We start from the raw sequence: 12,678 nt of genomic DNA on the forward strand, positions 1-12,678 counted from the left end.
CTAACTTAGCACCAAGTGACTGATTTAATTGACTTGTGTAGTAAATGTAGAGGTTGGGACTATTGGACATAAATTAGGTTTGTAGTGTTTTGAGTGCTAGAATTATTGGAATTTATTTTGATTTAAATTGGGGTATTTTCTTGGCTTTTGTGGTAGTGTTGCTTGGAAGAAAGCAATCATCATAGTTGAAATTTTTTTCCAAATTTTTGTTTTTGACGGAAAGAATTTGTTGTTTTGGTGTTAGAAGAAAGGAACAAAGCTCTTTACATTTTTCCTTTTCATCTTTTTGACAAGAAGGGTAGTTTAGGATATTTGAGGGAATTGGTAACCTATTGAGCCTATTTTGAAGCATAAATAGTTAAAGCAAGGGAGGTGAGTGAAAATTTTAAAACCTAAGGAGAGCTTCCTGAAATTGTTAGAGACCTCAAGGAAGGTTTCTGAAATTATCCCTAGTTTTAAATTGTATCCAACAAAAACTACCCTTCTATAATAGTACAAAGTTTGGAAGCCCAAGCAAACAGATCTGAGTTTAAAGTGGGCCTCGAAAATGATTCAGTTCATTATCGAGTTCTAGTGGCCTTTCATGCATGCAAAAATAGGGCATGGAGTAGGAAGCCACCTTGTCCGCGCAACACCACACAGCACAAGAAATCACTTGCAGGATATGCATTCGTTCTCAGGCTACAGACATGATTTATAAAGATAGCAAAACAGAATGTGTGGCCCTTTAGCCATTGTGAAAGTTCATTTCAACAAATTGGTAGCAGACTGTTCATCTTCAAATTCTAGTGTTTCAATGAATACATGGTCGATCTCATATATCTTACATACGTACATATTGTATATAATCACATTTCTGGAACAATAAAAGAGATGTCTGTTTGTTTCTTCTTCAAGCTTTTAGTCCCTTTCTGTCAGGACCACCAAAGCTGTCTTCAAGGTTTTCGTTATGTTCCTCATCTCCTACATGTTGCTTTAACCTCCACCATATCCAAGACTCAAAATTGACAGCAGTATCAAAAATTACAATCTACAGGTCACAGAACAGGCGGCAGCAATGATGTCAGTAGGATAAAGTCATGGTTTCCAAGGAGCTGGTGGAGGCGGTGGAGTTGGAAACATAGGCGGGACTGCAGAGAATATTGTATTCTTGTCAACTCCAACACTTTTTTCACCAGATAAAGCAACTAGGGCAGCAACAAGACCAGCATTGCCTGCTAGCGTAGGTTCTGTGTAATTATAGTTGGTACGAACATCATGAAAACCATCAAACTTGTCTGGACCAGCAACCATGGCTCCAACCAGAGTATTTGGATTTGGATTCCGAGAATCTCTCAACTTCCATCCTCCTTTACAATTATATTTGATCTTGTTCTTCGGGATTGATGCCCCTCTATGGTGAACGTGTCTAGGATAATGATTTCCAAAACCCACAACATAGCTCATCTTTCTAGGATTCTTTCCGAGGATGTAATCAATCTAAAAAGGTGCAAAAAATTACTTTTTTTAGTTTCAACAAATTAAAACACTTATTGGACTCTTTTAATAATTTTCTCTTGCCTAGTGGTCAGAATGGCAGGAAATTACTGTTACAATCTCCATAAATCACAAGGAATTCACATTAAGTAGTCCAGTATCGCACAGATCACAAAATGCAGAGAAAAGATTTGACAAGACAAGCATTCCCTCAATTAAGTCGGACAGAAAGGGAGTATAACGTACCTGGGTTTCCGCGAATTGACGCAAGACATCTGTGGAGTAAAAATTGGGTCCACAATACCACCCAGGGGTATCAGCAGCTGCAAGATAATCACTGAACAGAGCAGCCAGGAAAGCGGCATTGGCCACATACTGAAGAGGCTGAGGCCTACCATGGTTTAATTGGATCAAACCTCCTGCAAGAGATAGAAAGTAATTAAACCAGAGCCCAGGCTCTTAAACATATACCATTAACATACTAATCCCTTACAAATGTTTACCTCTTGTTCTGTTAAAAGATGTGAAGAATGGCAGGTATGAGCACATGACTATGCTTGTCTGGTTGTGAAATGTCCTCAGAATTTCCTCATAGGGATAGCCAGGGCTTAGAAACAATCTCAAACGGCTAAGAAGCACCTAAACAGTAAAAGCTAAAAATTAATTCAGCAATATAAGTAGCCACATTATCTCAAAAAGCCTCAAATTTAAGCTCAATAACCAGACTTGTATAATATTATTCAATCAATCTTCAGAATTTAGTCTAATTTTCTTCTACTAATCTTCAGAGTTTCAGGTGACATTTGTGAGCTAAGTCATCTTTTGGATGGAAAATATCGTCGCAAATAGATACAACGCAACAATCGGATCGAAAGAAGAGTTATAGATATTAGAAGTCATCAGGGCTGCAATATCAAGCCATAAAAAGCAAGTCTACTTGGTAGCAATATCACTTTATAGTGCCTGTCAAATGCACAAACTGTGTGAACAAAAGGGAAGCACAGAAGAAATCCCAGGTACAAGTACACAGACCATCGAAAGGACAAAAAAGATCCAAGAAAAAGCATCGAGGAAGAAGAAAATCAGAAAATCTTAGGTGCCAAAAAGCTAATCTGTTAAGCGTCTTTATAACTCTTTAAGTAGGTAATTTATAGTCAAAGAGCTGTAAGCAGTTAAAGAAACATTGATACAATGCTACCATTTTTACACTAAGAAGGCAGAGAACATCCTAATGGGGGCACAAAATTTATGTATGCTGTGGCAAGAGCGCACTATCTACTCTCGGGCAGAAATTTTCATTCTAGGTATGAGGCCATTAGAAGCATAAACAATCCTAGTAGTGACACATAAAGACTAATGCAGTTCAGATTGTAATAAACAAATGCCAAGAAAACTGGAACACTGATCAAAAAGGTGATTGAGGACCATCAAAACACGAGGTAGTGGGAAGTAAAACCATTATCTTTCACTTGAAATTAACTCGATAGTTGACACATCTCATGATAACCCACATGCAACTGTTTCTTGGATTAACACAGCAAGAAAAAAGGTGATCCAGTTACAGACTACTTGATGTAGAGAGTAAGAAGCTCCATGAATTTACCTGTGCCCCAGGCAGCTTGCTATCCCAGCTAAATACCCCGTAATCTGGGCCTCCCCAAAAAGCACCAGCATGCTTAGCCAGACCAGGAGCTGTAGCAAGCTGAAGATACGATGAGTTTCCAGTGGCATAATAAAGCCAGGATGCACCCCAGATAAATTCGTCCCAATACATGCTAGAATTATAAAACTTTTCAGCATCAACACCAGAACTGTATCTTCCACGCTGCCGCCTACCAAAATCAAACAGTGCTCTGGCACCATGGACCAGTTTCTGGGAGTATGCTTTATCATCTTTGAAAACAATGGATGCTGATGCTAGAGCAGCAGCCATCTCAGAAGCAAGGTCCGAACAACTGGAGCATTCAGATACGGGCCGTTCATAATCAATGTCCTCTGGGCGCATCCAACAGTAATGATCATTTGGGTTGGGCCCTTTTGACGTATCACCAACTCCAACCTGTCAGATGAATGGTGTAAAAGTCCATATATGATTTTTCAAGGTGAAGATACGTAAGAAATTTCAGAATAACAGATAATGGTTAAAGTGACTTTGAAAAGACCGATCAAGCACGTTTGCATGGAAAATACATTAAACCATGGCCAACGTAAAATAATATAATTTCACAGACGTTTTTTCTGTGGGAGAGAGGATATAATTTGCCTTATGCTACAGGTAGAATAATGCTGGCCAGGATGAAGCATAACAAATAAGACATGCACTGGAACCGATACTTTACATTTAGCGCAAAGTCAAAAGATTAAAGTTTTCCCAAAGATTCGTAACCAAAGGAACATACCTGTGATGCAAGACGATCTACAGTATCAGCAGTTGAATTAAAGCACTTAAGGAAGTAATCTGTGCCCCATTTAATGATCTCTTTGACATGTGCAAGTTCCCCAGCAGCTTCATACTTTGCACTGTACTCAATCACACTCCAGCTCAACATTGTCATAGCAAACGATGCAGGGAAATTAAACTTGATTGCATCCCCTGCATCGTAATAACCGCCTACAAGATTTTTAATAGCTGAAGACGACTGAGATTTGCCATCATTCAAACATGAGTTCCCCCTCCATGACACATTGTTATGCTTTGGCAATTTCCCAGCTGTCAACAAAAATATCTGGAATTAGGAAGTATGAAGCTAACGTACTAAATTGATAAGGCAACAAACCATGCCGATCAGGCTGATCGGCTGATTAACACGGATATCCACATAGGTTCCCATAGTTGCCATTTCTAGAGAGTAAAAAACTGCAACTAGATCAGAGGAAACATTAAAATACCGTTCTCCTGGAAGCTAAAGCCAAAAGGTCTCGCACACGGGACATAATAATACCAGTTAAAGAATTAGTTATCCATTGAAATGTGATGATCCTAATTGACTAATTGTCCAAACAGAAAAGACAGTACCGAAGTACATAAGTACAAAAACACAATCAACGTTACACTAATCCACCGACACTGAATTATGTGTTATTACTACCACATAATTCAGTACAATAATCCAGCTGTATTTTTTTTCTTCCAAGAAAACAGTTTTTTGTATATTCCTTACAAATCAAAGATTCCGAAACAAAAACTCAAACATTGATCGGATCTAAAGACCCATTTAACATATGAACAAGAAAAAACAGAAAAAATAGCAAAAAACCTCCCAAAAAAATCGCAACTTTACTGAAACACTTACAACGCTGGGCATTGAAGAACATGAGGGCCTTGTGAAGAGCCAGAGTATAATTATCCGGGGGCGGGCCTTTATGATGATGCCTGGGGACAGTTTTAACAATCAAAGTAATAAAACCAACTAACAAGCCAGCAGCAAGAATTGATCCGACAGTCCAAACAAAGATCTTCCTGCTGACGATAATGCAACCCAGATCCACATACTTCTTCTTCTTCTGCTCTCCCGGACCCAAGAGCCAACTCTGTTGGGTTTCATCGAGGGGCCGCGAGAGCGCAGCTCTATCAAAATCCTGCAAATTCCTACTCCTATCATCATCTGTGGCTGAATCTGTCGCGTTGATCTCCAGCGGTCCACCCCACGGATCCCTCCCGTACATACTCATTTTTACTCAATAATGCTGCAGATTTTGGATGACTGCCTTGGACTTGTGCCGCTGGGGAGTGTTGGAAGGGGGAAGTATTACTGAAGGGGGCAGACTGTCGAGTGAGAGATAGAGAGAGAAGTAGTGGCAATTATGGATTTTGGGCTGTGATGGAGCTGTTTTTTGTTGTGTATTTTCGGTGGCATTTTTTCTTTCTTTTTTGGATTATTTTAATGGAGAAGTGTCCCTGGAGGAAAGGTACAGCATTTGGTGGACGAGAGTGACGAGTCCACTAATCGACAAAGACAGTCTGTCTAACTTTCCTCCTAACACTCATTATTACACTAACACAATACAACTCCCATCTGTCCACTGATTATTTTTTGGCTAATAATTTAACAATCTTTTGTACGTATTTCTCTTTTTCTTGGGTCTGTTACCTAATTCTCCAACTAATTCACTTTCTTGATCTATCTACACTATCAGGTAAATTACTTATTTTGTAGCTGTGGTGGTTGCATCACATATGGCAAAAAATTAACTTAAGTGTGGTTGTATCTATCTTCTGACACACCCTTCTTACACGTTGAATCAATAAGTGTCAAAGATAAAGGTGATTTTTGAATGACATTCTCAAAAATAAAAAAAATTCATAATGTAGAGTAAAAGCTATCCATACGTACACTTTATATCATGTTATGTTCCCCGTGAACTTAATGGTACAAAGGGGAGAAAAGAAACAAAAAGTGATTAGGAGAGGTTGAAAGATAGCTTTAGCTTGTGAAGGAATTGCTTAGGGTGCACTCCAACTTTTTGGCTTCAAAGGCTGCTGCGGTTAATTCTAGCGTGCTGTTCTATACCCAACGGCTATTTTTTATTTTTTATTTTTTTACATAACGAGCACATCTAATCTAGCCTAATATACTCCTACTTCTAAGAGGTGGAGTTAATTCTATGAGATGGTCCAACTGAGTCGGAAAAATCTGACAAGAACTGAATTACTATCAGATCAGACGAATGCACCACGCATCCGTGTGAATTTTAGAACAAACCTCTTATAGAGGCACATTGATGGGAGACAAAATTTGAACTCTTGATCTCTCACCTCACAATTAATTAATACGGTGGCCATCTCCTCTAAAGGGAATTGGTTAACGATTAATATTTGAGACAACAAAGAAAGGGATGATTAAGTGGGAGGAATAAAATAACTCTCCGAGACTGAAGAAGGGAGGATTAAGAAATTAATTACGCGTGGAAAGGAATCCAATTAGAATGTGGGTTTTGGATTTTGGTTGGCGACTACGCGATTTCTTTACACTTCACCGACAGAAGCGGTAAGTGTGCGTAAACATCTATCATTTTATCATTATCGAATTGACCTAAAAGCGACCCTTAACGCGAAATTGCTGACCTGTTGTAAGAGGTGCTGACTGATTCCACATGCGAAAGTGTCGGTTACTATTTATATATTTGTGTATTTATTTGTTTCCAGAACGAAAATCAGACAATTGGGAGTGCCGACGCCGCTGGATTTGGTACTTTGCTTTTGCTTATTTAGGGGCGTGGAAGCATCTGGCATCTTCATTCTCTTTCTTGCATCAATAACAGATCAATAAACTTGATTAAGCCAGCAGGGGGGGACTTAAGTCCCTCTTTGCGCTGTTGGTGAGGGTTTAAATCTCACTATACCTACTAGCCCATACAACAGCCTCCTTAGACTCCCCCTCCCCCTAGATTAGGATAGAGTAGGTTATACAAATGTATCGTTGCTGAAAAAAAAAAAAAAGATCAGTAAACTTGATTAGCTGACCAATGAGTAAACGGTTTGTTTATCAAGTGCTGACGAATCAATTAAAGAACTATTAAGATATATTTCAAGTGTTATTTTTTAAATATAAAATTAATTAAAAAATAAATAAATATAAGAGAGGGTAAGCAAGATTAAATAATAAAAATATATAAATATAAGAGAAGATAATTATTATTAATATGTTTGTGTATATATATATGGGATAGGTTAATTGAATATTAAATGTGTTAATGAGTGTTCTAAAAATACTCGTTAGAAAAACCCATTAATAAATTGAAAAAAAATGAGGGAGACTTCCAATTTATATAGGTAACGAGAGGAAACATTTTGAACTAAGGCCATATTTGGAATTGTGATGACTTATAAAGCAGCACTTCTGACACAAAGTGTTTTTAATAAAAGTACTTTTAAATTATCAAAAACTGGACTACTTAAGTTTCGAAAAATTAGTTATCAAATACCCTAAAAATACTTACTGCTAGTATTTAAAAGTGATTTTCTTGTAAATGCACCGCAACTCGAAATAGATCTAATGCAGTTCGTGCAGAATTCTACATAGAGATTTCTATTACCTTCGTTGAAGTACTACATTGTAATTGATTTAAGAGATGGAAGCATTTTATTTTGATGCTTAAAAAGAAGCAGGCATTTTACTCTGACATAGCTTAGGCCTTCAATGAAGTATTCATATAAGGTAGATTAGGCCTACCACGAAGTATTCATGTAAAGTAGCTAATCCTCTAATGGTTTTGAGTATCGTCGAACCACATATTAGAATGTCCAGTCCAAAAAAAAAAAAAAAATCCCTTCGAAGATGGATTTGAATATTTGAAGCAACCATTTGCTCTTGCACAAGTGGGCTTTAGTGTACTCAAGCATTGCTTGTAACCACAAGTGGGCTTTCTATTTGGATCTTTTGTTTTTGAAAACTAGTTTTTTAAATACTATAAAAAATTTTAAAAAGTACTCTAAAAAATAATCTAAAATTTTTTTAATGTTTAAAAAATATCCCAAAATGTATTTTAAAAACTCTACTACTCTTAAATATTCCAAAATATTTTCTAAAAATATTTTAAAATATACTCTAAAAACTCCGCTATAATAAAATTTTTCAAAAATATCTCCAAAAATAGCTCATCCAAACGGAGCTACGTTTAGTGTCTTAATTACCTATGAGCAAAATGTCAAAATTTTCCTTGAAAAGGAATATATTGCCATTAATCAAAATATAAATTATATTAGGTGGGAAGGATTGTAAATAAGAGATTTTGTGTTCAAGTAATCTCACTTAAAAAAAAAAGATTTAAAAAAATGTTAGGACACTTTTTCGCTACCTTTGTTTGTCCTTGGTATTTATTTATTCTGCTACATCCCTCAAAATCAAAGTTTTTCATATAGTTTTTGAAAAACAACTCCAAAAACAACTAATCCAAACGGACTTGTATTTCAAAAACGAAATGCTACAGTGCTGTTTTTGAAAAATAACCCAAAAAATAGCTAATCCAAACGGAGCCAATAATAGTGTTTGTGACGTTGCCAGATTAGAAAACTTTTTTGCATTGAATAGATTGGATTTCCTGGTCGAAAGAGCCGCTAAAATTTTCTGTAGGACGAAAATTCCTATGCATGGGCAGCTTTGTTCGTTGGGATAATTTAAGGAACCTACCTTGAGATTTCTGACTATTTAACTTAGTTCCATCAAAATTTTTTAAATTATACTTATCTCTCTTAATTTGATATTTTGGTAATCAAACCTTAAAATAGGGCTAGAAATTTAATAAATATCCTAAAATGTCCTTATCTTATAAAGTTTAATTTATTCTTCTAAACATTTATAAAGTAACTTGACACAATTATACAAAGAATGAGTGTCAAGTTTTTTTTGCCAATACTTATTATTTGATAATCAACTACAATAATAAATCTTTTGATATAATAGGCTACTTTTCATAGTGCTATATTGGGGATATAGATTCCTTTTAAGATAAAGAAGAAAATGTTACCTTTTTTTTTTTTAAAGTTTATGGACTATTTTTTTCTTTGAAGAAAAGTTTATAGATTAGTTCAGTGATAGAACTATCATAGTTTGATAGTCATTTTGGGCCATTTATTTTTATTACTGTTGATCGATTTTTTATTTTGATACAAAGAAAAGCTATGGAAAAAATGGATGATATTAAAAGTTATCAAAAAAATATTACTAGTTAAATATTTGATCAAGATAGAGGTTAAGAATAGCATTGATGGATCCTCTATATTTTTAATGAAATATAAGAGAAATGAATAAGAAGGAAAAAGGAAAATATTATAAAATCCATCCTTTTTATAAACATAAAGAGGTTTATTAAAATATTGAAGTTAGTATACTCATTTTAAATCGGTAAGGGAAGTAGTTGTAATTTTTTTTAAACCTTAGAAAAGCTAAGTGAAATTGTTAGAAACCCTAAGGAATGTTTTTGAAATTATCCCTTGCTCTTTTCATAGGGAATTTGAAACTTATGACAAAATTAATCTGCAATGCACGCACAAGACACATATCAAAGTTAACACGGATTAAGCCCCAGCAAACTTCTTTGAAATCATCATTTAATTATTGGCATTCTTCTGCTATAACTTCGAATCAATTGGTACATTACAAGACATTCTTGGTCGCCATAGTCAATTAATTTGCACTTTGATCCAATTCTTGGTGATAGGCTTTTGGGTTAATTTGGACAAGAGATGAAGTATTCACTAAAAGCCCACATGGGACAAAGGGAATATGGGACAAAATCAAATGTTAGCATGATGGATAAGAAACACACATAACCCAAAAAAGAGAAGAGACTACGTTCAATATATACCAATAGAACATAATAGAAAGTCTTGAGACTCTTGACCAATTGAATCAATTTAACCGTGAAGATGTGAATTGCAAAACGTAGCGGCTCCCATATCTCATGTTCATGTGCATGCATTTGTAATTTTATATGGTGTGAAACACAATATATGCGTTCGGATCCAAACTATAAGAAATTATGTTTCAAAAGCATATTCTGACTCGTAATGGTGATCGAAACTGAACTCATCCAAATAATTTCTTACCAAAAAAAAGAAACACAATATATAAATAGACTAGATGTATGAAACGTCTGTTCTTGTCATATTTTGTCAACATGTCCAAAATTGCTTTGGACTCACAATCCATTGCCCCTAGAAATGAGGACTCGGTTTTAATTCCTTGCTATTTTTCCATATATATATATATTTTTTGGATAGACTACTACTCCTCAATCTGTAGGAGTTGAAAAAAAAAATTTCAGGAGTCACTCTACAGAATTTATTCTTTAATTTACAATATTCTATTTACATGATCGACTCTAACCGGCTTCTCTGCTGTAAGTACGTAAAAAGGGGAAAAAAAAAAAAAAAGGAACCATACGTATGATCATGGAAAGCGAATACATTAAAGTTTCAAGAGCTGTGGTCGATCTTTAAGTCATTATTGTTATTGATACAAGGGAGACGTACTGCTAAATCACAGGAGCTGCAAATGGGCTGTCACAAATCATTCTGTGCTGCAATGAATCCATGGTTCCTCCTGCTTCAATCATTTCTTTAACCATTGAACGACAATAGCTTTCGAAACTTTTAAACATGCAAAAACACCTATGCTTCAAGGACCTCAGCTTTTCACTCCTGTTCCTGAAAAGTCTTGCAAGAAAGAATCCTCTCCGGGGCTTAACATTCTTCTTCTTCCCTCCCAGTCGGATTGTGGGCAGCCTCCGTCTCCGAAATGATAGTCTCCGGCGGACTGGCCATCGGAAGTTGGTATCGGCAGAAGATTGCACGAGGCTTTTGCTGGGGTGGTCATCTTTATGATCACTCTCCATTTCCAAAGCCATGTTGGGGTGAATCCTGCTGCGGGGAATAGAGATTCGTCGAGATAAGCGAGGGAGGAAAGGGGAAGTTAGATACTTTAAACAAAATTGCGGCACAAGGGCATATTCATTCGATTCTTTCTTGATTGGATTATCCGGAGTTCGTATCCCGTCTGATTTCATTATAGGATTCTTGAGTGAGGTTTAGCGGCCAATTATATGTTCTTGCTTTATACAGTAGTTTTACGTCCTTGTCAAATATAATGATTTATTTAAGGCTGTCTTGAAAAATTCGGATCCATATTCTAGCTACATTGCTGATGCATCTTCAAAAAACGACTCAACTTGCTATTTACAAGGCGGAAAATTTGATGCAATCTCCCCAAAATCCATTGTCCTTTTCTCGAGTCTTTCTTCCTTCTCTCTCTCTCTCTCTATCCCTGTCTCGTTTTAAATTTCCAGTGTCGATTACAGAGTATATACATTCTGTCATTGGTCTTGTCCGGCTTGTCGTAGATTCCAGCCATGCGTAATTGGTTAGTGGCATCCCTTGTGGTACATATAACAGCAGAAGCATTAAGTACCCCAAAAGGGCCAGCAAACTGCCAGAAAAGATCCTTGGGGTGTCAGAGCTAGTTTTGGTTATGAATAAAATGGAGGCTCCTATGTTAAATGTTACATTGTCGAGGAAAGGCATAGTCAAATCCTCTCAAAATCTTCAGGCCATAATGTTCTAACAACCTAAAGCTCCATCTTATTATTATCTTCAGATAATTTCAAAAACCTCCCTCGAGATTTCTAACAATTTTACTAGCCTTCCTGAAGTTTGCAAAATTACACAAACCTTCCCTGATGAGGAGAGAGATGAAACTTTATTCCATAAATACCCCTTATGCATGTATATAAGGTGTATTAGTACAAGAATAAAAACAATTAATACACGCATTTCACCACTTAAAAAGTCTACATCTAATAAATTAGACAACACAAATAAGTAACAAAACTATAAATGATCATAAGATTCAACAAAATAGAATAGTCATCTCTTTCGATACGATGATATTTGTTATGATTCTTGTAACAAAAAAAAATTTCTAATTTTGCCTTTCTTTTTCCTCCTTTCTCTATTAGGTATATCAATTGATGTTATTTTGTAAATACAAGTTATCGTTCATCAATTAAGAAATTTTCAATAGTTATTTTGAGTAATTAGTTACTAATAGTTAATTAGTGCTCTAATTATTTAATCATTAGATATTAGTAAAGGATAATGGAGGGCAAAGAAAGACAAAATTCGAAAATTTTTTCTATTCAAAATCACAAGAATCATAGCAAACATCACGTCAAAAGAGATGACTAGTATATTTTGTTGAATCTTGTGATCATTAGTATAGTTTTGTTACTTATTTGTGTTGTTTAATTTATTAAATGCGAACGATGAAATGTATGTATTAATTATTTTTAACTTTTAATTATTTTTATTTTTTTACTAATACAACTTATATACATGCATAAGGGGTATTTATGAAATAAAAGTTTCATCTCTCTTCTTAAAGTATTTTTTTAATGTTACTTTTTCTAATTGAACTAATTTTGTTATCAAAACCTTAATTTCAAGGGAGGTTTGTGTAATCTTACAAATTTCAGAAGAAGCTAGTGAAATTGTCAGAAACCTCGTTGGAGGTTTCTGAAGTTATCCGCAACGGATCTTCTGTACCATACTCTGTCTCATACTCTATCCCACCCCTTCTAAATTTGCTAAGTGTCCTTTATAAACCAAATCTCTAAACCAACCCAACTCAAACCATATTTAATTAATTAACCGATTAATCGGGTTGAGAAACTTAATCTCTATAACCAAAATCGATTAAAATAAAA

General features: G+C 35.4%; 2 protein-coding genes across 2 annotated transcripts; both read right to left on the reverse strand.

Annotated features, from left to right (window-relative positions):
• Positions 1–703: 703 nt before the first annotated feature.
• LOC113727726 (endoglucanase 25) lies at positions 704–5,283 on the reverse strand. The gene is made up of 6 exons (XM_027252046.2): positions 4,770–5,283; positions 3,876–4,186; positions 3,080–3,535; positions 1,980–2,115; positions 1,723–1,895; positions 704–1,479 (listed from the first exon to the last, which is right to left on the reverse strand). Exons 1-6 carry the CDS (start codon positions 5,146–5,148, stop codon positions 1,078–1,080), a joined length of 1,857 nt encoding a protein of 618 aa, XP_027107847.1. The 5' UTR covers positions 5,149–5,283; the 3' UTR covers positions 704–1,077.
• Positions 5,284–10,452: 5,169 nt separating this feature from the next.
• On the reverse strand, positions 10,453–10,824 carry LOC140035786 (uncharacterized). The gene has a single exon (XM_072077177.1). The coding sequence runs from the start codon at positions 10,822–10,824 to the stop codon at positions 10,453–10,455; it is 372 nt and encodes a 123-aa protein (XP_071933278.1).
• Between the last annotated feature and the right edge of the window lie 1,854 nt (positions 10,825–12,678).

This window comes from Coffea arabica, chromosome 2c (genome assembly GCF_036785885.1).
Source record: "Coffea arabica cultivar ET-39 chromosome 2c, Coffea Arabica ET-39 HiFi, whole genome shotgun sequence".
Lineage (NCBI taxonomy): Eukaryota > Viridiplantae > Streptophyta > Magnoliopsida > Gentianales > Rubiaceae > Coffea > Coffea arabica.

Excerpts from the sequence above, each read along its gene's own strand:
- LOC113727726 (XM_027252046.2), bottom strand. The coding sequence starts at position 5,148 with ATGAGTATGTACGGGAGGGATCCGTGGGGTGGACCGCTGGAGATCAAC. Across the intron at positions 4,187-4,769 it reads GTTCTTCAATGCCCAGCGTT|CTGGGAAATTGCCAAAGCAT; the intron begins GTAAGTGTTTCA and ends TTTTGTTGACAG. Across the intron at positions 3,536-3,875 it reads TAGATCGTCTTGCATCACAG|GTTGGAGTTGGTGATACGTC; the intron begins GTATGTTCCTTT and ends TTCATCTGACAG.
- LOC140035786 (XM_072077177.1), bottom strand. The coding sequence starts at position 10,824 with ATGGCTTTGGAAATGGAGAGTGATCATAAAGATGACCACCCCAGCAAA.